This window comes from Hevea brasiliensis, chromosome 17 (assembly GCF_030052815.1).
Source record: "Hevea brasiliensis isolate MT/VB/25A 57/8 chromosome 17, ASM3005281v1, whole genome shotgun sequence".
Taxonomy (NCBI): Eukaryota; Viridiplantae; Streptophyta; class Magnoliopsida; order Malpighiales; family Euphorbiaceae; genus Hevea; species Hevea brasiliensis.
This window is the reverse complement of record NC_079509.1, coordinates 16,242,135-16,264,055: the sequence shown is the minus strand read 5'-3', so window position 1 is coordinate 16,264,055 and position 21,921 is coordinate 16,242,135. Positions and strand designations below refer to the sequence as shown.

General features: G+C 34.3%; 1 protein-coding gene across 1 annotated transcript; it reads right to left on the bottom strand.

Annotated features, from left to right (window-relative positions):
- Window positions 1-19,366: 19,366 nt before the first annotated feature.
- Window positions 19,367-21,345, bottom strand: LOC110650699 (GDSL esterase/lipase 6). Its single transcript, XM_021805801.2, has 4 exons — window positions 21,027-21,345; window positions 20,565-20,710; window positions 19,825-20,290; window positions 19,367-19,725 (listed from the first exon to the last, which is right to left on the bottom strand). Exons 1-4 carry the CDS (start codon window positions 21,262-21,264, stop codon window positions 19,499-19,501), a joined length of 1,077 nt encoding a protein of 358 aa, XP_021661493.2. The 5' UTR covers window positions 21,265-21,345; the 3' UTR covers window positions 19,367-19,498.
- Between the last annotated feature and the right edge of the window lie 576 nt (window positions 21,346-21,921).

Genomic DNA, 21,921 nt, shown 5'->3' with positions numbered 1-21,921 from the left:
CATAATAATATTTCGATTTTATAAATTTATTATTACTATTATTATTGTTATTATTACAATAAAAGAAATTAAGCTGCAGGGAGAGAGGACCAAGGGGCTTATTATAAAGGCTTCCACCTATAAATTATAATATACATTTAAAAAAATTTTAATATCTATTTAAAAACAAAATGGGACCAGGGCCCATAAGAGATGCTGTGGGTCCACCCTCGTCCAGTGGGTTTTTCCTTTCTTTGTTGGACCAAACTTTAGAATTAAAATTATGGCCATTGTAATTACTCGTAATTTAATTTTTTTATATTTAATTTTAAATAAATTTTCATACTGAATAATTAATGAGCCTTAAAATTAATATAAATTTTCTTTCATAGCAAGTATAATAATATAATAAAAATAAAATAATTAATGTACAAAAATAAATTAAAAATATGTAAATGTCTAAAAAATAATTTCATTATATTCTAATTATATATATTTAAGTAAACAAGACATATTCTTATTTATTAATGATATCATTTATTTGCTTGAGCAAGATTCAAAGCATCTTAGCTAATTTAAATCAATTTTGATTATGAATTACCAAAAACTTTTAAAAAATAAATCTAAAATGATAAAAAAGAAGAAGAGAGAATTAGCTATAATTAATTGAAAATTTTGAAAAAAAAATTATTTTTTTAACATTAAATTTTTACTAGAAATGGCAACGGGGCGTGATCGCTCCTCCCGTCCTCGCCCCATAGGAGTTCAAGGTCAAGGTAGGGCATTCCCCACCTAGGTGTTGGGCGGGACTGATTTCCCTCCTGGGAATTTTTTTTATTTTTTTATTTTAATTTATTAATATATAATATAAATTTATTTATTAAAAATAAAATATAATTAGAAATTTAAGTTTTACACATTATTTTAATAATATATTTACATCTTTTATTAAAATTATAATATTTAAATAATAATAAATAAATAAAAATAAATTATTTTTAATAAAAAATAATAATATATGAATGTACAGAGCGGGTTACAGGGTTTCGGGATGGGGAGAAGATCTTCCCATTCCCGTCCAATACAAGTTAAATATAATACTCTTAATTTTTAAATTAATTATTTTATGGGTAGCTATTAATATTTTATATTATTTAAATTTTGAGAAAATATTTCAAATTTTTTGAATTTTTGAAATCAGGTTCGATTTTTCAAAAATGTAAAACTTTAGTAATTTTAAAAAAATTAATTTAAAAATCACTTGGCAAAACTAAAAATATATTTAGACCCTACGAATTTTTTTGAGTTTTATGAAATTTTTTTCGGAATTTTTGAGCCTCGTTTTTTGTCTCAAGATAGAGTAAAAATTTAATTTCGGGTATTCTGAATCGAACCGAACTAATCGAATCAAATCAGATTGGTCGAATCGAACCGGTCCCTTCTTCCTTTTCTTCTCCTTTCTTCTCTCTCCCTAATGTCTCTCTTCCCTCTCCCTCTACGCCGACCAACTCTCCCCCATCCCTCCCCGCATCGTCGCCGACCTTCCCCACCCCTCCCTTGCGGCCAGCTGGCCTCCAGGCCGACGAAAAATCGCGCGGAAGTCTCCTCCATGCAGGCGCATAGCTTAGACTTCTCGAGCTGATTCCGGCCAATCCGGCTACCACTTGGATCGAGTCTTATCCCAAAACATATCTACACCTCGAGAGCTTTTCATAGACACCAAGAACACAAAAATCCATCAAGCAGTTTGTCCAATTTTTGCTCGAGAAATTTTAGTTCATATTAACTTTTGGGCTAGATTTCTCAAAAACCGTAAACCCCAAAAAAATCTGAGAGTATCGGAGTGCTCCACTCGACGAGAGCTTCGCGGCAATACCCATTTCTAATTTTTTCGACATTGTTTTTCGGTGGGTTCCGCAAAACTTCGCAGTATTTTTTTGAGCTTTAAATGAGTTCAGAAAATTCCGTAAAAATCATATACTAACCCCCCGTGTTGTGGGCTTCACGTAGGTACCTTCAATATATGGAAATTCAACAGTTGCTCAGGTGTATAATTTTGGGCCAGGCAGGTAGGCTACCAAAAAAGTTCTAGAATTGGGTCAAAATTATAGGCTATCCCATCGTTTTCAAATGTTTCAGACGAGTCCCCAAGGTCAGAATTGGCATAGGTAAACCCAAACCCTACTTTTTCTTAATTATCTAGTGCCTGATTTCTAATAAAAATCTACAAAGTATTCGTGGTGGATTAGAAAAATATAATTCCTTTTACATTAGCTTAATAACATTGCTAAGGACCGCGGAGTAAAGTTTTAGAATTTTTAAAGCTCATTTGGGTAGTTTTTACAAAAGGGGTAATTGTAGGGACTAAATTGTAATTGTCCAAATTATGGTTGTTGACTGTTGGATGGGCCCAGGAGGGGCCATGTGATGTGATTGAGTTGGGGCCATGTGATGTGATTGAGTTGTGGATGTGTGACTTATGGATATAGAAGTGCATTTTGAGACCCTTTTGCAGGTTGAGTAGGTTATAGGTATAAGGGAGACTCTGCAGGATTTTCGGCACGACTTAGTGTGTCTTTGATTTTTTTTCCAAACTTGTATTGAGTCAAATATATTAAATAATTACAATGAAATTTGTCAGATGAGCTGGGACAGCCTTCCTCCTCCGCCCAGCTGCCGCAGTGACCTCGGTTTAAGTCTGTGAGTAAAATATTAATTTTAATTATAATTTTAATATTATTATATATTTCAGCATGCCCATGTGTCACTTATAAATATGTATCTATGTAGTTAAATACTAGGCACGTTTTATATTATATTCTTAATTGATGAAGTGTCATGGATGTTGTTTGTGGTAATTTGGAGCCGTGTGCGTGCGTTGGTATGCGTGTGGTGTGGTATTGGATATGGATAGGACGGGTAGACACGGCTTGAGAGACACTCACTGGGACCCGGTCCTTTATGGATAAGTCGGGGTAAGGACGGCTCGAGATGATCTCGCTGGCCCCCACATTTGGTTTATCAAGCGAAAGTCCGGCTTGAGAGACACTCGCTGGCAGAGGTTGGATTAAGAGAGCTATATAGGGGATCAGCTCCCATATATGTATTGTTTGAACATTATTGGGTGTATAAGTGCTCTAAATTATCTTTTTTTGCTGTTATGATGTGATTTATATGAAAATTATGATGATGTTGCATTCCACTCTTTATGATGCATTAGCTTTAGATAGCTATAGAAATTGTGGTTAAAATTGGTATTTTACTCTCTGAGTTGAACGCTCACTCCTGTTCACCTTATTTTTCAGGATACAAGAGATCTCTTGTTGAGTTCTAAGCTCAAGCCCCTCTATGGGTGGCCATCTTGCCGGCGTGCCCCTCTAGAGGCCGGCGATGCAACTCAAATCGGTACTGTCCGCTTTGGTGGAGTTCAATCCCTTCGCCCTGCAGAGCTAGGATTCCAACCCATATCACCTCACGGATTTGCTTCGCCTCTTACCCAACTCAAATCGGTACTGTCCGCTTTGGTGGAGTTCAATCCCTTCGCCCTGCAGAGCTAGGATTCCAACCCATATCACCTCACGGATTTGCTTCGCCTCTTACTCAATTGGTAAGAGGCGAAGCAAATCCGTGAGGTGATATGGGTTGGAATCCTAGCTCTGCAGGGCGAAGGGATTGAACTCCACCAAAGCGGATAGTACCGATTTGAGTTGCATCGCCGGCCTCTAGAGGGGCACGCCGGCAATATGGCCACCCATAGAGGGGCTTGAGCTGGGGCCCACTAAGCCAGGGTGTGACAGCTTCTCTCCCTCGTAGGTCATCTATTTATGTTTGTGATATTTTGTATAATTTTGCTAACTTCTAGAATTTCGCATGTATTAGAAATACTTACATGATTTGGGTCCACATTATAATTGCCATGTTGGACCTGTAAACGTATTAAATGCATGTATGATTGGACTGGATGAGGGAGCTAAGCTCCTATTTGATTCAATGATATTATGAGTATGTTGAGGGTGAGCTGAGCTCCCCATATTGTTATATATTGTGTTTACAGGTCGGGCGAGTAAAAAACTCTCCATTGCATAGTCCACATTATGGCCGGACTCTGTCCGGTTGAATTCTTGAATTGTGCCTAAAATGGGCCTTAAGATTGGGTTGATGAATAGTTAGGCTTACTACGATCCTGCAGTTGATTGACAGGAGATTGGTAGAGTGTGTACAGCAAATATTGGGGCCAGTGCCAAGGCAGTGTGTGACACCTCTCACCCGTCTACAGTGTAGCCGAGTAAAGTGTGCCACATTCGATGCCAGAGCACCTTATCTTATCTTATTATATACATTATTAATTTAATGTCCATTTATTTTTTTATTATCTCACGTATAATTTTTTTTTATCACCTGTCATTCTTATGAAGACTCGGACATAGTCTTCTCTATTTTATTAGTGCATGGCGAGTTCCACTATTTATCTGTTAAAACACATTTACTTTTATTAATAGAATTTACATACAATAATTTACAATTTATATTACAGTCTCAAAATGAATTACATTTTTAACTTATGTACAGAAATCAAAAAATAAAATCTAAATACACATAAGCCCTACAAAAAATACTCTGCTGAGGTGATTCCCACACTAGTGCAGATCTGCTCAGAATCTCTGTCTGGACTCTACTGGTCAATCTATCCAATACCTACGCGAGGAAACAATCCATCGCGCTAAGCATATTACTTAGTGGTACATAATTTAAAATAAAAATAACTGAATAATCAAGGATAATTATTTCATGTATAATTTCATATAGAGATTCATATTTCATGGACTCTGAGTCAATTACATGTTTACTGAACTTTAGAAGCAATTAAACTTGTCGGGATCCTTTCTAATAATTTATTCCATTTTCAGTCTTCTTAATTTCATATCAGTGGTCTCTTCATGTAATTATTTAATTTTTAAAGCTTATTACTTATGAACCATTTCATAACTTTAGCTGTTCCATAGGAGCATATTAATTTACTGGGATCTCTTCATATAATCAATTGATTTTTATAACCTATTACTCACATCTGTGATCTTTTCGGTACTTAATTAAATTTAAGACTCATTATTAATATTTGCGTCCAAGTAACCTATGACAGATTATAAAGACTAGATACACGGGAGTATACAAGTTAGACATCTGTATGCCTATCATGTATACATCTGTCATGTCAGGCACAAGGCTAGCGGGAAGGCATAAAGCCAGAAATTATATCAGGCACAATGGCCAACGGGCAGGCATAAAGCCAGTAGAACAATCATATCAGACATATTTTGTCGATCAATGATTATTCATGTATGTAGTACTGCTATCTATAGTCCCTAATTGGTATACCAATTGATCCAAGCTATATACATAAGTCTAGGTATACTTTGGGCAAATTAGTATTATTAAGCACTTATAGTTTTATTATTTCATGTTATGTACTATTAAGGGTTCATAACATATTATTATTTCACTTCATATACTATCTATACTTTATACCATTTTCATGTCATTATAATGGGAACATAGGTCCTAAGTATATATTCATATAATTTATGTATTTATCACTCTCATTATTTTATGTCATGTACTATACATATTTATAGTATTGTTATTTCATATATGATGGAAATATAGGTTCCAAGTGTATTTTCATATGACTTATGTGTTTACCAAACCATTTAGGTAATTTACATTTTATGTATCAACTGATTTCATGTAACCTTGTAGTGGAAAAGTGGGTCCCACATACCTATTTCATGTAATTTAGCATGTAGTGACTTATTAGGGATAAGTCCTTACTAAAAACAATTTTATTCAAAAACCTTTCTTTAGGTTCAGTTTTACTGTTTTGATTTTACATATCAAATTGAGAAATTTGTGGCTACTGTTTAGCCCCACTTCCTTCATAGAAGTTGTTTTTCTATGTCTTTCCTTTATTTTTATTTTTGAATTATGTCATTTGGATTTTTATAACTCAAGTTATGGTCAAATAACCATAACTGATTCAGTTGCAAATTCTAGTTCCTTATCTAGGCAGTTTTGGTATTACATTTTAGCAATTTATTTGAACAGGTTCTAGCAATATTTAGGCCTAGTGTTCTTCATAAGATTTGTTGTCCTATGTCTTATGGTCACTCAAAATTTTTAATTACAAATTTTCAAGTCTTGTAAAATTACTTATAGCTAAATTATTGGACTGGACTTAAGTATCTTATACTAACATAATTCTCATTTAGGTCAGTAGTTTTGACCTAAAAATTAAGCTTCTTACTTTCATAATTTGAGGAAGATATCTAAAACAAAGTTAAAGCCTTATTTCTTAGATTTCTAGGACTATATGGTACATCTCAATTGAAGTTTACTAGTGGGAGATATGCTTAAAAGACTATACTGGAGTCAATGGTTACTTATGCACATTTCCAGAATTTATGCATTAAATTGCCCTAGCCAATTAACCTATTTCTCTTGATTTCTGAGTTTTGGTCAAAATACCAATCTTGTAGGTCTATGTCTTATTGAAATTTTGGCACTAGTTTTAGGGAATTTGGAGTTCTATGGACCAAGTTATGGCCTCTTTGCCAAAAATGGTCAAGTTGCCTTTGTCTAGCAATTTTGGGCAGTTTTGATTCTGGACAATTTTGGTAACCCAAATTGGGCAAGTAATTTGACTTAGTTAATGACATTTCTGGGCTCTGGTGTCTTCACAAAAGTTGTAGCCCTATGTCTAAGCTTTCCAATGGTATAAATTTCAGGTCCTTTGGACCTGTATAGAGTGAGTTATGGCCAAATGAATGAACACTGTTCATTTAGTCAAAATTTTGGGTTCACAATTTGGTAATCCGGATTAAGGCAACATTTAGGTCACTTTTTAGGCAGAATTTAGGCATGGTTTCTTCATGGAAAATGGTACATTTTTTGTCTAGTTTTACCTTCAATTGGCCTCATACCAATTGGAGCCACACAATTTCTGTTATGACTCAAAATACACACTGATTTCAACAATTACTCAACCTACAAAGAAATTACACTACCAATTTTCATTCCTCCATCTCCCAAACTACAATTGTGGCATTCATGGCAATTCTAACATCATCAATTCATCTCAACACATTCATTACATCAAGTCTCCAATGATTAATTCAGAACCCTAATTCAAATTGTCAAGGTCAATATACACATTCAATAAATTTTCTAGTACATGTAACTTCAATTACTTGTCCATCAACATCACTATTCTCCATTTACATGTATGAATTAATTACACTTCCATACTTCTCAAGGCTGCCAAAATGAAGCAATTACACAAGTCTCATCAAACAATCTCAATTTTCCAATTTCAACAATTATACAAAGTCTCCATAATTATCATCAAACCCTAATTCACTTTGTCAACCTCAAACATACACATGCAATTTAATTCTAATACATATAATTACCTTAATCAACGTCACTAAACATTATTTACATGTAAGAATTAACCAAACCCTCATGGTTCCCATGGCCGTCGAATTGAAGGACTCACAATTACTCATCAATTTCTTCAAATTTCTCATCATACTAACTCAATTCAACCTCAAATCAAGGATTAAAGAGGAAAGGTGGGAAGATTAAGCACTAACCTTGTTCCAAGAATTACTCAACCTTATGAAAACTTGACCAAATCTTCTTTTTCTTGCTGCCTATAGTCTTCCCCAGATATGAAGACAAACCTTAATGAAGGGATTTGTAAGAATCATGGCATGAAAAGGGAGAGTTGAAGCTTGCATGGAAGAACATTCATGGAGGAAGAAAGAATAAGGATTTCAGCCATGGGACAAAATGAGGAAGAAGATGGAAGTAAGTGGATAAATCCTTGTCTTCTAATGCATTTATATACCCCAATAAGTATTTAAATATTAATTATAATAATTAAACTTTTAATATTTCAAATAATCCCCCCTCATTTTTCTTTAATTACATTACATATAATTTCATATTTTCATGGAATTTTTAAAATTTAATACCACTCATTTTTTATGGACATTTAGGTCAAAAGTCAACTCTAGGTACCAAATGACCAAAATGCCCCTCTTCGGGTTAAAGTCCAATTTTTTTGATAATACCGATTAAATCCCTGATCCAACGGTTCCTTTAATTTTCATTTTCATCTGTACCGATTAACTAAATTTTCTTTGATATCTTTAATGTCATTTGTACCTTAGTAAATCTTTAATTACGTTCTGAAAATTATTTCTTAGGGTTCCTCATTGGATCGCACAATCGCTTCACGCTGTGATGACTTCCGTGCACGGTCACCCATCGTTCTGATTAGACTCATTTAACCTAATTGCATTTCATATCTTTTATTTTTTCTTAATTTTTCTTGTATTTTCTTATCATGTATTCCATCATTTTATGTCTCCTCACTATCATTTAAGTGTAGTTCTAGACATTTTGGCTGTCTGAACAGACGTTAGTAGTCGAAATAGTAGAATGTATGGACTACCTACGGTGAGGGCGTTACACAGTGGATACAGACTACGTACTACCTCGCATTGAAGGATTGTCTTAGACCCAGTTTATGGAACTGTTCATCAATAGGTTTGTGCCAGAAAGCTTCAGAGACTAAAAGCAGTGGGCCTTTAAGGCTTGAAGGTAGAATGGTAGATCCATAAATGAATATGCTACAGAATTTTTGGAACTGAGTAGATATGCCCCCACAGCAGCGGCTACAAAAAGTATGAAGGTAAAGAGTTTCCTAAAGGGGCTGGACAGGAGGTATGTAAACCTGGCCATGATGTCTAATCAGTCTTTCAATGTGGTAGTTAATCAAGCCCGACAGATTAAAATTAGCTATACAGGAGATGACAGTGGAAGGGCAAAGAAGAATAGAGCAGAGAGTTCTTCAGGTGTTCCCTACATGAGTACCACAGATAGTGGAGGCCAAAGTCACTACAGAGGAAGGAGTAGAAACAACGAGAAGGGTGATTTTAAACACAGATCTCGAGGATTCAGACCAGGGTACAGATCCAGCAGTGGTCACAGTTCGGGTTACAGCAGTTCTGGGTCTGGTTCAGGATCCTCCTTAGCACCTTGCACGCAACATAGAAGAGGACATTCAGGACCTTGTATGATGGGTTCAGGAGTCTGTTTTCGGTGTGGCCAGCAGAGTCACTTTGCTAGAGAATGTCCCGTGTTCAGCGAGCCATAGATGGGGTCACAGGATTCTGTTGCAAATATTCCTCGTCAATTGTATCCCGATGCTTCCAGTATGGCAGGCCGTCAATTTAGTGGCCAACAGGGCAAAGGACAAGGAGGACGTGGATTTAGAGGCAGGTCAGGAGGTAAAAGTCAATTTCAGGTTTTTGCAATGCAGGGTAGGGGTCAAGCTTGGGTTTTTACCTTGACCCACCAGGATGCCCAGGTTTCCAATGCAGTTATGGCAGGTATCCTTCTAGTCTATTCCTATAAGGCTCATGTTTTGATAGATCCGGGTGCTACGCACTCATTTGTCTCCCCTATTTTTCCATGAGATTGGGTAGGAACCTTACAACTTTAGAATGCCCCTTATCTATAGCTACCCCTCTTAGTGATAACATAGATGTGGATATGGTTTTTCCGGGTAGCCCAGTTGTAGTGGATGGAAGGATCCTCCCAGCAGACTTGGTTCCTCTACCAATAATGGATTTCGATGTAATTTTGAGAATGGATTGTTTAGCAACACATTATGCTACTTTAGACTGCAGGAATAAAAGGATGTACTTTCATATACCTGGTGTGGAAGAGTTTAGCCTTAATGGTGACAGGAATGTGGCTCCATATAACTTGGTATCAGTAATTAGTGCTAGAAAAATGTTGAGGCGTGGGTGTCAAGGGTATTTGGCATTGGTGAGAGATTCATCTGCAGAAGGTATTAATATTGAGAATGTTCCTGTTGTCAGAGAATTTATGGATATCTTCTCTGAAGAGCTTCCAGGGTTACCACAAGGAAGGAAAATAGAGTTCTGCATTGACGTTATGCCTGGTATAAAGTCCATATCAATGCCACCTTACAGGATGGCCCTAGCAGAATTGAAGGAACTGAAGGAGCAACTGCAAGAGCTTCTGGACAAGGGTTTTATCCGTCTAAGTATCTCCCCTTGGGGCACTCCTGTTCTATTTGTGAGAAAGAAAGATGGGTCCTTAAGTTTGTGTATTGATTATAGATAGCTGAACAAGGTGACTGTGAAGAACAAGTATCCACTTCCTCGGATCGATGATCTGTTTGATTAGCTCCAAGCGGCTAGATTCTTTTCCAAAATAGACATACGATCAGGCTACCATCAGTTGAGAATCAGGAATGAGGATGTGTCCAAGACAGCATTCAGGACAAGATATGGTCACTATGAGTTCTTAGTGATATCTTTTGGACTCACTAATGCACCAGCAGCCTTCATGGACTTGATGAACAGGGTGTTCATGCCATTCTTGGACCATTTTTTCATTGTATTCATAGATAAAATTTTGGTATACTCTCGAACCGAGGAAGAACATGTGTGGCATTTGAGGATGGTCTTGCAGACTTTGGGGGAGCACCAGCTATATGCAAAATTTTCAAAATGTGAATTTTGGCTAGAAAGCATCTCATTCTTGAGACACGTGGTTTCTAATGAAGGCATTCAAGTGGATCCCAAGAAAATTGAGGCGGTAATTGATTGGCTTAGGCTTACAACAGTCACTGAAGTGCGAAGTTTTCTAGGCCTAGCTGGCTACTATTGGCGTTTTGTACAGAATTTCTCCAGGATAGCAGCTCCCCTAACTAAGTTAACTCAAAAGAATGTTCCGTTCATTTGGACAGATGATTGTGAGGAGAGCTTCCAGAAGCTTAAGGAATGTCTAACTACAGCCCCTGTGTTGACATTACCGATGAGTGGTGAAGGATATACCGCGTACTGTGATGCCTCCAGAGTTGGTTTGGGATGTGTTTTAATGCAGCATGAAAAAGTAGTGGCTTATGCTTCACAGCAGCTAAAAAGGCATGAGCAGAACTACTCCACCCATGATTTGGAAATGGCGGCCGTAGTCTTTGCACTAAAGATCTGGAGACACTACCTGTATGGTGAAGTGTGCAAGATATACACTGACCATAAGAGTTTGAAATACATCTTCCAACAGAGGAATTTAAAATTAAGGCAGAGGAGATGGATGGAGCTTCTAAAGGACTATGATTGTACCATCCAGTATCATCCTGGAAAAGCTAATGTAGTAGCAGATGCTCTAAGTAGAAAATCTTCTGACAGCTTAGTGCACATATCAGCGGAGAAGAGACCATTGTTTAGGAAGTACATGAGTTGGTGGATCAAAGCCTAACCTTAGATATTTCAGATGAAGGGGTATTATTGGCCCATTTTCCAATGAGACCAAACCTGCGAGACAGAATCAGAGTTTCTCAGCACAGAGACCAGCAATTGATGAAGATTATAGAAAAAGTACAGCAGGGTGAAGGTGGTGAGTTTGGATTTGCCAATGATGGCGCTCTTATGCTAGGTTCCAGGATATGTGTGCCCGACGTGGACAATCTCAGGAATGAAATCATTCAAGAGGCACACTATACACTGTACAATGTCCACCCAGGCTCTACCAAGATGTACCATGATGTGAAAGATAGTTACTGGTGGAATGACATGAAGAGAGACATAGCAGACTTTGTGTCCAAGTGCTTGACTTATCAGAAGGTAAAGTTTGAACACCAGAGACCGTCAGGGAAGCTGCAAGAGCTCTCTATCCCATAATGGAAGTGGGAAATGATCACTATAGATTTTGTAACTGTGTTGCCTCATACCACGTGGGGATATGATTTGATATGGGTAATTGTAGATTGTCTGGTTAAATCAGCTCATTTCTTGCCTGTGAGAACCACCTATTTTATTGCACAATACGCCAGGCTATATGTTTGAGAAATAGTCAGATTATATGGAGTTCCTGCTTCCATAATATCTGACAGATGGCCCCAGTTCACTTCTAAGTTTTGGAGAAAGCTGCAAGAGGCACTTGGCACACAGTTAAACTTTAGAACCGTCTTCCTTCCTCAGACAGACGGGCAGTCCAAAAGGACAATCTAAACACTGGAAGACATACTTCGTATGTGTGTTTTGGATTTTGGAGGTCAATGGGATGATCAGCTACCTTTGGTGGAGTTTGCCTACAACAACAGTTATCATTTCAGTATCGGGATGGCACCCTATGAGCTATATGACAAAAAGTGTAGGTCTCCTTTGTGTTGGACGAAAATGGGAGAAGCGAAGGTGCATGATGTAGACCTAGTGCAGTACACTTTAGAGATGGTTCCTTTAATCAGGGAACAATTGAAAATAGCTTTCAGTAGGCAGAAGAGTTATGCAGATCCCAGACGGAGGGATGTAGAGTTTGAAGTAGGCGATTACGTATTCCTGAAGGTTTCTCCGATGAAGGGAGTCATGAGATTTGGAAAGAATGACAAGTTGGCACCTCGGTATATTGGACCTTATGAGGTTACTAATAGAGTTGGAGCAGTTCCCTATTGGTTGGAGTTACCACCCAGCCTTTCTCATGTTCATCCTGTATTTCACATCTCCATGCTCAGGAAATATATACCAGATCCCTCTCATGCTCTACAACCGGATACAGTAGAGCTGAAAGAAGACTTGACGTTTGAGGAGCAGCCAGTAGCCATAGTGGACTACCAAGTGAGGCAACTAAGTTCGAAACAGATCCCTATGGTTAAGGTGTTGTGGAGGAGTCAATCAGTAGAAGAATACACCTGGGAGTTAGAGCGGGACATGCGTAGCAAGTACCCTTATTTGTTCAATGTGTAATTCTGTTCTTTTATTCTCCCTTGTATAAAAATTCGAGGATGAACTTTCTGCAAGGAGGGAATAATGTAACACCCATAATTTTTAAATTAATTATTTTATGGGTAGCTATTAATATTTTATGTTATTTAAATTTTGGGAAATTATTTGAAATTTTTAGAATTTTTGAAATCAGGAGTGATTTTTCGAAAATGTAAAACTTTGGTGATTTTAAAAAAATTAATTTAAAGACCACGTGGCAAAACTAAAAATATATTTAAACTCTAAGAATTTTTCTGAGTTTTATAAAAAAATTTTTCAGAATTTTTGGGTTTCGTTTTTTTCTTAAGGTAGAGTAAAAATTTAATTTTGGGTATTCTGAATTGGACCAATCGAATAGAACCGAACCGAATCGGATCGATTGAATCGAACCGGTCCCTTCTTCCTTTTCTTCTCCTTTCTTCTCTCTCCCTGACGCCTCTCTTCCCTCTCCCGTTTCTCTCTCCTCCCTCTCCTTTCCGTTTCTAAAAGCATAAGTAGAAAAAAAGAGAGCAAAAAAAATAAAAATTCAGATAATAATATTAGATATATTACTTATTTATTATTTTTTTATAAGCATGAAGTTTGTTAAAATTAATAAAAATACTAAAATTATTGAATATATTAATAAAACTAAAAGGAGTAGCTAAATTTGATAATAAATAAAAAGTTTTGAATTATTTTTATCAATTGACGAATTAATTATTTTTAACTAAATTTATTATTAAAATTGAAAACAATTAGAAAGTTTTATGGTTAAATTGATATAATTAAAAGTTTTAACTAAATGTTAACATAAAGGTTTTGATTTGTTTTGTCTTTAACCCTTATTTAATTATGTAAATATATGAGTATTTAGAGTTATATTAAAGAATAAAATTAATATATGATATGCAATTATAGCAATGTATTTTCAAATTATATAATTTAACTTTTCATTATTATATTTATCATATATACTTCTTTGTTTTAGATACTTCAATTTTTTTTTTATTTTTAATTTACATTACATAGAATTATATATATATATATATATATATATATATATATATATATATATATATATATTATTTTTTAATAATTAATTAATAAACATAAAAATGAATAGAAGAATTTACGAAATGATTAAATTATTTTATAATTTTTTAGTTTACAATAAAAAATAATTAACATATTAAAATCTTAGTCATATTATAACAAAAAATACTTATAGAAATAAAAATCCTAACTCATAAATAATTTTATTAATAATAAATGATAATATGTAATTTAAAGGCTTAATATTAAAATTTTTTCAAATTTTTATAATTATAGCTATTTTTTTTATCAATTTTAGCATGGTTTTAAAATTCTTTTTAACCTATAGTTAAAATTGATTTAAATTAATTAACATGATATAATTTTGATTGTTGATTTATTTTTTAGTCATAGTTTTAATTATCAATTTATTTTACTTTGCATTACTCAGAAAAAAAATATTTAAAATCAAGCTAAAATTATCAAAAATTAAAAAATTAATTATAATAGCAAGAAATTGAAAAATAAAATTAAAATGTGGGAAGAAGTGAACATCAAGATTTCCAAAAACACCTATCATTATTTTTATTATTTATAAAAATACAACAAATGTTTTTATAAAAAAATTTTCGTTCTAAAATCCTCATTACAATAAGATAAACTTAAGTTTTCACCTTATAATCTCTATTTTAAATAGACTATAATAAATTTATTAAAACAATTAAAACTATTTTGAGAATAACTTTTAGTAAATAATAAATTTTAATTTGTAAAATCAAAATACTCATATTTTCATACTATATTTATGTTATTTTATTTATAATATTTTAATCATTAAAGTAATGTATATTAAAAATTCTATTTCATGCATTTTGTTTATAATATTTTAATTGACTAAAGTAATATAACTTATTAATTTTAATTTCTTATAATTTTTTTGAATCAACTTTAATTAAAAGTAAAATATAGTCATATTAATAAATAACTAAATTGAATTAAGTATTGAAAATAATATATAATGATAATATTATATTATAAAAAAAATTTAAAAAGTTATATAAAAAAATTTTAAATCTCGAGTTTATATAACGAATAAAACAACATGTAACGCACATTAATATTAAAATTATTAATTAAAAGAATGTAACTTAAAATGAAATTTTGAATATTTTATTAGTTAATAATTGATTTCTTTACAAAATATGGTGTAGCATCTATAACTTTGAGATGGGTGTATATAAGTGAAGTAAATTATAATTATATAATTTATATTAAATATTTTATCAGTTAATAACATGTATTGTTTTCAATATCATAAACCTCACTCCAAAAGTTATTCAATGAAGAACTAATAATTCACTCTTTTAATATCTCTTATGTAGTATTAAAAACAGATATTGAAATTTCAAGCTTAGTTAGAGTTCATCTAATAAAACTAAATTTTTTTTAACTGAGATTTTAAATATTTTATACTAATAATTAAAATAAATTAAATTAAAATGAAATTTTAAATATTTTATATTATTTAAATAAAATTATTATTTTTTATTATGCCAAATGTCAAGCATAGATAAGTTAAATTAAAATTTCAGATTTAATTAGGCTTATCTAATACAACTAATTTCACTTTTATAATGAGATTTTAAATATTTTACACTAATACTCAACTCAACTCAACTAAGCCTTTATCCCAAAAATTTGGGGTCGGCTATATGGATTCGCTTTTTCCACTCTGAACGATTTTGGGTTAAATCCTCAGAAATGTTTAATGCTTCTAAATCATGTTGTACTACTCTCCTCCAAGTTAATTTAGGTCTACCCCTTTTTTTCTTTCTATCCTCTAACCTAATGTGCTCTACTTGTCTAACTGGAGCCTCCGTATGTCTACGCTTCACATGACCAAACCACCTCAATCTCCCTTCTCTCAACTTATCTTCGATTGGCACCACTCCTACCTTTTCTCTAATACTCTCATTACGGACTTTATCTAGTCTAGTATGGCCACTCATCCACCTTAACATTCTCATCTCTGCAACTCTTATCTTAGATGCATACGACTCTTTCAGTGCCCAACACTCACTACCATATAACATAGCCGGTCGTATGGTCAGACGGGTAAAATTTTCCTTTTAATTTATTGGGAATCTTACGATCACATAAAACTCCCGTGGCACGTCTCCACTTCAACCATCCGGCTTTAATCCTATGACTAACATCCTCCTCACATCCCCCATCTACTTGAAGGACTGAGCCTAGATATTTAAAGTGATTACTTTGGGACAGTACCACTCCATTCAAACTAACTCCTTCCCTATCACCAGTTTGGCCTTCACTGAACTTGCAATGCATGTATTCTGTCTTCGTTCTACTTAACTTAAAACCCTTTGACTCTAGAGTACTTCTCCAAAGTTCTAGCTTCCTATTGACTCCTTCTCGTGTCTCATCTATCAGAACAATATCATCCGCAAACATCATGCACCAAGGAATACTCTCTTGTATATGTTTCGTCAGTTCATCTAAAACTAATGTAAAAAGGTAAGGGCTTATGGCTGATCCTTGGTGTAATCCAATTGAGATCGAAAAATCACTTGTGTCCCCTCCCACTGTGCGCACAATAGTAGTTGCTCCTTCATACATATCTTTCAATACTTGTATGTACCTAATAGATACCCTCTTTTGTTCTAACACATTCCATGAGACCTCTCTTGGAACACTATCATAAGCCTTCTCCAAATCAATAAAAACCATGTGTAGATCTTTCTTCACATCTCTATATTTCTCCATCAAGCTTCTAATGAGAAAGATCGCTTCCATAGTTGAACGACCGGGCATGAAACCAAATTGATTGAGAGAGATAGAAGTATCATGATGTAGTCGATGCTCCACAACTCTCTCCCACAACTTCATAGTATGGCTCATGAATTTAATTCCCCTATAGTTTGAGCAACTCTGTATGTCTCCCTTATTTTTAAAAATAGGTACTAAAATACTCTTCCTCCATTCATCAGGCATTTTCTTTGAGTTTAGAATCTTATTAAATAATTTAGTTAACCATGCCACTCCCATATCTCCCAAATACTTCCACACTTCAATTGGTATTTCATCGGGTCCACAGGCTTTACCCACTTTCATTCTCTTAAGTGCTTCCTTTACTTCTAAAGATCGAATCCTTCTGGTATAATTTACATTCTTTTCTATTGTTCTATAATCTATATTCACGCTATTACCATTTTGACTATTATTAAAGAGATCATTAAAATAATTTCTCCATCTTTCTTTAATGTCCTCATCTTTTACCAACACTTTTCCTTCTTTATCCTTAATGCACCTAACTTGATTGAGATCTTGACATTTCCTTTCTCTACTCCTTGCTAATCTATAAATATCTTTCTCCCCTTCTTTAGTTCCAAGTTTCTTATATAACTTTTCAAAGGCCTGTGCTCTTGCTTGACTAACTGCCTTTTTTGCCTCTTTCTTTGCTATCTTGTACTGTTCATATGCCTCATTATTATCACATTTAGGTAATTTCTTATACCATTCCCTTTTTCTCTTCACTGCCTTTTGTACTTTCTCATTCCACCACCATCTCTCTTTTGAGGGTGGTCCATGTCCTTTAGACTCTCCAAGTACTTTTCTAGCTACTTCTCTAATCTTTGATGCCATCTGTATCCACATATCATTGGCCTCCATATCTAGCTTCCATACTTCGGACTCGAGAAGCTCATTTTTGAACTTCACTTGCTTTACTCCTTTGAACTCCCACCACTTTGTTCGAGCTACACTATTTCTTCTGACCTTACTTGAATTGTTCCTAAACTTGACATCCAAGACCACCAACCTATGTTGACTTGTTAAAGCCTCTCCTGGAATGACCTTGCAATCCTTGCATAGAGCTCTATTTGTCTTCCTGGTTAAGAGGAAGTCGATTTGGCTTCTATGTTGCCCACTTTTGAAAGTCACTAAATGTGACTCTCTTTTTATAAAGTAGGTATTTGCTAGTATTAGGTCGTATGCCATAGCAAAATCCAGGATGTTTTTTCCCTCCTCATTTCGACTGCCAAAACCAAAACCTCCATGAACATTCTCATAACCTTGCCTATCACTTCCTACATGTCCATTCAAATCTCCACCAATGAAAACATTCTCTTCATTCGGTATGCTTTGCATTAAATCATCCATATCTTCCCAAAACCTTTGTTTACTCTCACTGTCTAGTCCTATTTGTGGGGCATAAGCACTAACTATATTTATTGTTTCTCCTTCTAGTACTAGCTTTACTAGTATAATTCTATCTCCTACTCTTTTCACAGCTACTACTGCGTCTTTCAATGTTCTGTCTATGATTATACCCACTCCGTTCTTATTTCTCTCCTTTCCGGTAAACCACAGTTTGTACCCTGAATTACCCACTTCCTTACTTTTCTCTCCTACCCATTTAGTCTCCTGAATGCAAGCAATATTCACTCTTCTCCTTTCCAAGGTATCCACAAGCTCCATCAATTTTCCTGTAAGTGATCCAACATTCCAAGTACCAACCCTGATCCTCCTCCTATCCTGCTCCTTCCTAATTGGTCTCCTTCTATGATATCTTCTATTGTTTTCTATATCTATCTTGTGTTCTGTTCCACTATTTGTTCTATTATCTGTCCTATGGACTAACTTCTTTACCCACACCCGTCAATGATGTGGGAACCCTTGCTCACTTAACACCACACCCGGGCGCCGGCATGGCGCGTCGCTTTCGGTGAACGCCCTACACCCTTGCATATTTATCACTACACCCGGGCTCCGATGTAGCGCGTCGTTAGTAGAGGACGCCCCAACGTTTATATCATTTGAATCCATATCATAGGGTGTGACGAAATTTTTACGCTGGTTGTCACCTACCGCAACCCTCCTCCTTTATCCGGGCTTGGGACCGGCTAAGCGCAAACTACTTAGGCGGAGTTAAATATTTTACACTAATAATTAAAAGAAAATAAAATAAAATAAATTTTTAAATATTTTATTAGTTAATACTTGATTTTTTTACAATATATGATGCAGCATCTATAACTTTGAGATGGGTATATATAATTGAAATAAATTGAAATTATATAATTTATATTAAATGTATTATCTTTTTATTTTATATTATATTTCATATTTAAATAATCATACAATTTAAGAAAAAATCATTATGATTAGAAAAAATAAATTAAAGTGAAATTTTTAAATAAAATTATTATTTTTTGATTGTGTAAAGTTTCAACTAACGACGAAGTCAAGTATATATATATATACACCAAAATTTAATCAAATTTAATTTGAGACTTTAATTTTTCACCAGACACTTGATATTTGAGACCCATTTTACAAAAAAAATATGCATAATATTACAAATATTTCCTACATTTTTAAATGCTTCGAGTCATTTTAAATAGTAGAACTGGTAAAAGTAAATCAAAACTCCAAATTCAGATGCAATTAACTCAAAACCAAAATGGTTAGTCAACACAACATGCAAAGGCATGATAAAATTGCGATTTTATTTAACCAGAATACTGTTTGCTACATGGGAATTGCAAATTTGAAGAACAAATAATTAAATTGCTTGCCAACATGACAAGGCATTCATCCACGTTCTACTTCACACCAAACATGGATCAAAGCATGCTTGCTAAAGTTTGAAGATTAAATGGCCTAATTGTTGAGTTCTTTCCACCCCATAAGACCTTGGAGATTAGCTTGTAAGTGTGCTCCGATGGATGGAAGTAATCCCAGAACAAGTACATCTCTGGATTTGGACATATCTTGTAACCCTCCTTCCCACATTGTAGCAATCCTCTAAGAGGCCCATCTCCACAACATGCACCCATTACATTGGTAAAACCTGCAAACGCACACACACAAAAGGAGGGTATTAATTAGGAATAATATATATATGCAGTTTGGTCATTTTCTTATGATATTGAGATGATAGGGGAATTACCATATCGTGCTGGAGTGGCTCGATATCGCTGAACAGCATCATAAACTGCACCATAAACACCAACTGCGCCAGGATACCTGACAGGAATATCTTTAACCAAGCTTTCCAAGCCCTCGTTATATTTCTTAACCATTACATTCATCCTCCCGAAACATTTCTCAACAGGTGCATTCGGCACAAAAACCCTGGCCGGAACGCAGCCAACAGGACCTAGTGAAAAAACAGCAATCCGGCGACCACCGAGCCTATAAATATGGCCCATCAAATTTTCTACCTCTCTTAACATGGCCTGTACGTATGCGTCAGGATCAAGTGTTGGGGTGCCAAAGGGGAGGAAATAGTTGAAGATATCATTAGAGCCAGACTCGAAAAAGAAAAGGGATTTGTCTAGCAGATTTTTATCTATGTGCTTTTTCTGAACTAATGCTTGAAATTTCTGTAGCTGTTCCTGGATTGGTACGACTCCCTGCTCCACGTATCCACGAATGTTACCCAATTGAGATAGGCGAATTTAGAATATCAAACAATAAAATCCAAGTAATTAGTTAATAGAGATTGAGTAGAGCATTCCATTTGCTGCTAATTTGATATTATTAGAGTCCTTTTTAGAGTTATAACATTCTGAATTATAGCAATCAATGAGATTCTAAAATCATCTCCACACGAGAAAGTATGAAATTTGAGTTTCATTCGGAATTAATTATACATTTTGAAGTGTTTATAGCAGAATTTTGTAATACCGAATCCTGATTTGTTTGCCGCAGAACACCGCTGCCAGCGCTGGCAAAGTTGATGCCATTGGATGGATAATTCCTCCTACTTCCATTCATAACTGCTAGCCTTGCCTCCAGGTACGGTGATTGGAGTTCAATTCCAAGAAATTGTGCTGCATCCAAATTAATTCATATAAATTAAATATTTATTAAAAATAATCAATTAAAAAAATCCATATTGAGGCGTATTATCTATATAAAGGTGTATATTTATATATTAAATATAAATCTTTTAGCTAAGTAAAACCCTTTGTTATATTTACAGCCTTTCATGCATATATCTCCGATTGATATGATTGCACTGACCATTATCAAATCATATTTTTCTATGATGTGATTAAATAATTAACAGCCTGAACATATATGATGGTTAGTGCACATACACAAGTACACGATGAGCAAACAAAATAAAGAGAATTGAGAACTTACAAATGAAGTCCGCAACAGTTCTGCCATTGGTGAACCTGCCAGTAGGGTGGTGGAAAAACTTAGATCCATAGGGTGGGAAATCGGCCTGGACACTACAATTCTTGTTAAAATGGTTGTTTCCAGCATCAACAATGGAGTCCCCAAATGTGAAAATTGCTGGAACATTGTATGATGATATTGATATAGGTAAAGAGCATGATAATAAGAGGAAGAGAAGTAGGAGAAATGGTTTATCCATGTATACAAGCAAATAATTAAATTAGATTTCTTTGGAGGGGGTTGCGGAGTGGTAGAGCTAAAGGGAAACTAATTAACATGAACAAATAAAGAAGGATTGGTGATTTTTAAGAGTGCGAAGAGTAAAGGTGACAAATTATAAAAACACTTGAGAAAATAGGGAGATGACAATTGGGATGTTTTTTTTTTTTTTTTTTAAATGTCATTTCATGGTTTTCGATTTCTTATTACAAATTTATCTTCAAATTATGTTTTTTTTTTATTAATTTGGCAATAGATTATTTGGATGACTTGGAGTTCATCTTTAAAATTTATAATTAGGGTTTGGAATTATTTCTAATATAAATCAAATTGGAACAACTTTTTTTTTTTGCAAATTTAGATTTAATAAGAAATTAGAGTTTAAATATTCAAATATTAAATATTGAGTTTAGTTATCAATAAATTTGAAAAGAATTAATAAGTTTTGATTTAATGATTTTAAAATTATTTATATAATTGTTAAAATATGGACTTAAATTCAGTTTCAACCCTTTTTTTTAACTCTTTGAGAAAGCACACCTTCTACTTTGTGGGGGAAAAAAATAAAAAAGAAAATAAAGTAGGTAGGATATGAGGCAGTGGAGTGGAGAGAGCAAAGACAAGATGAAACGGAATG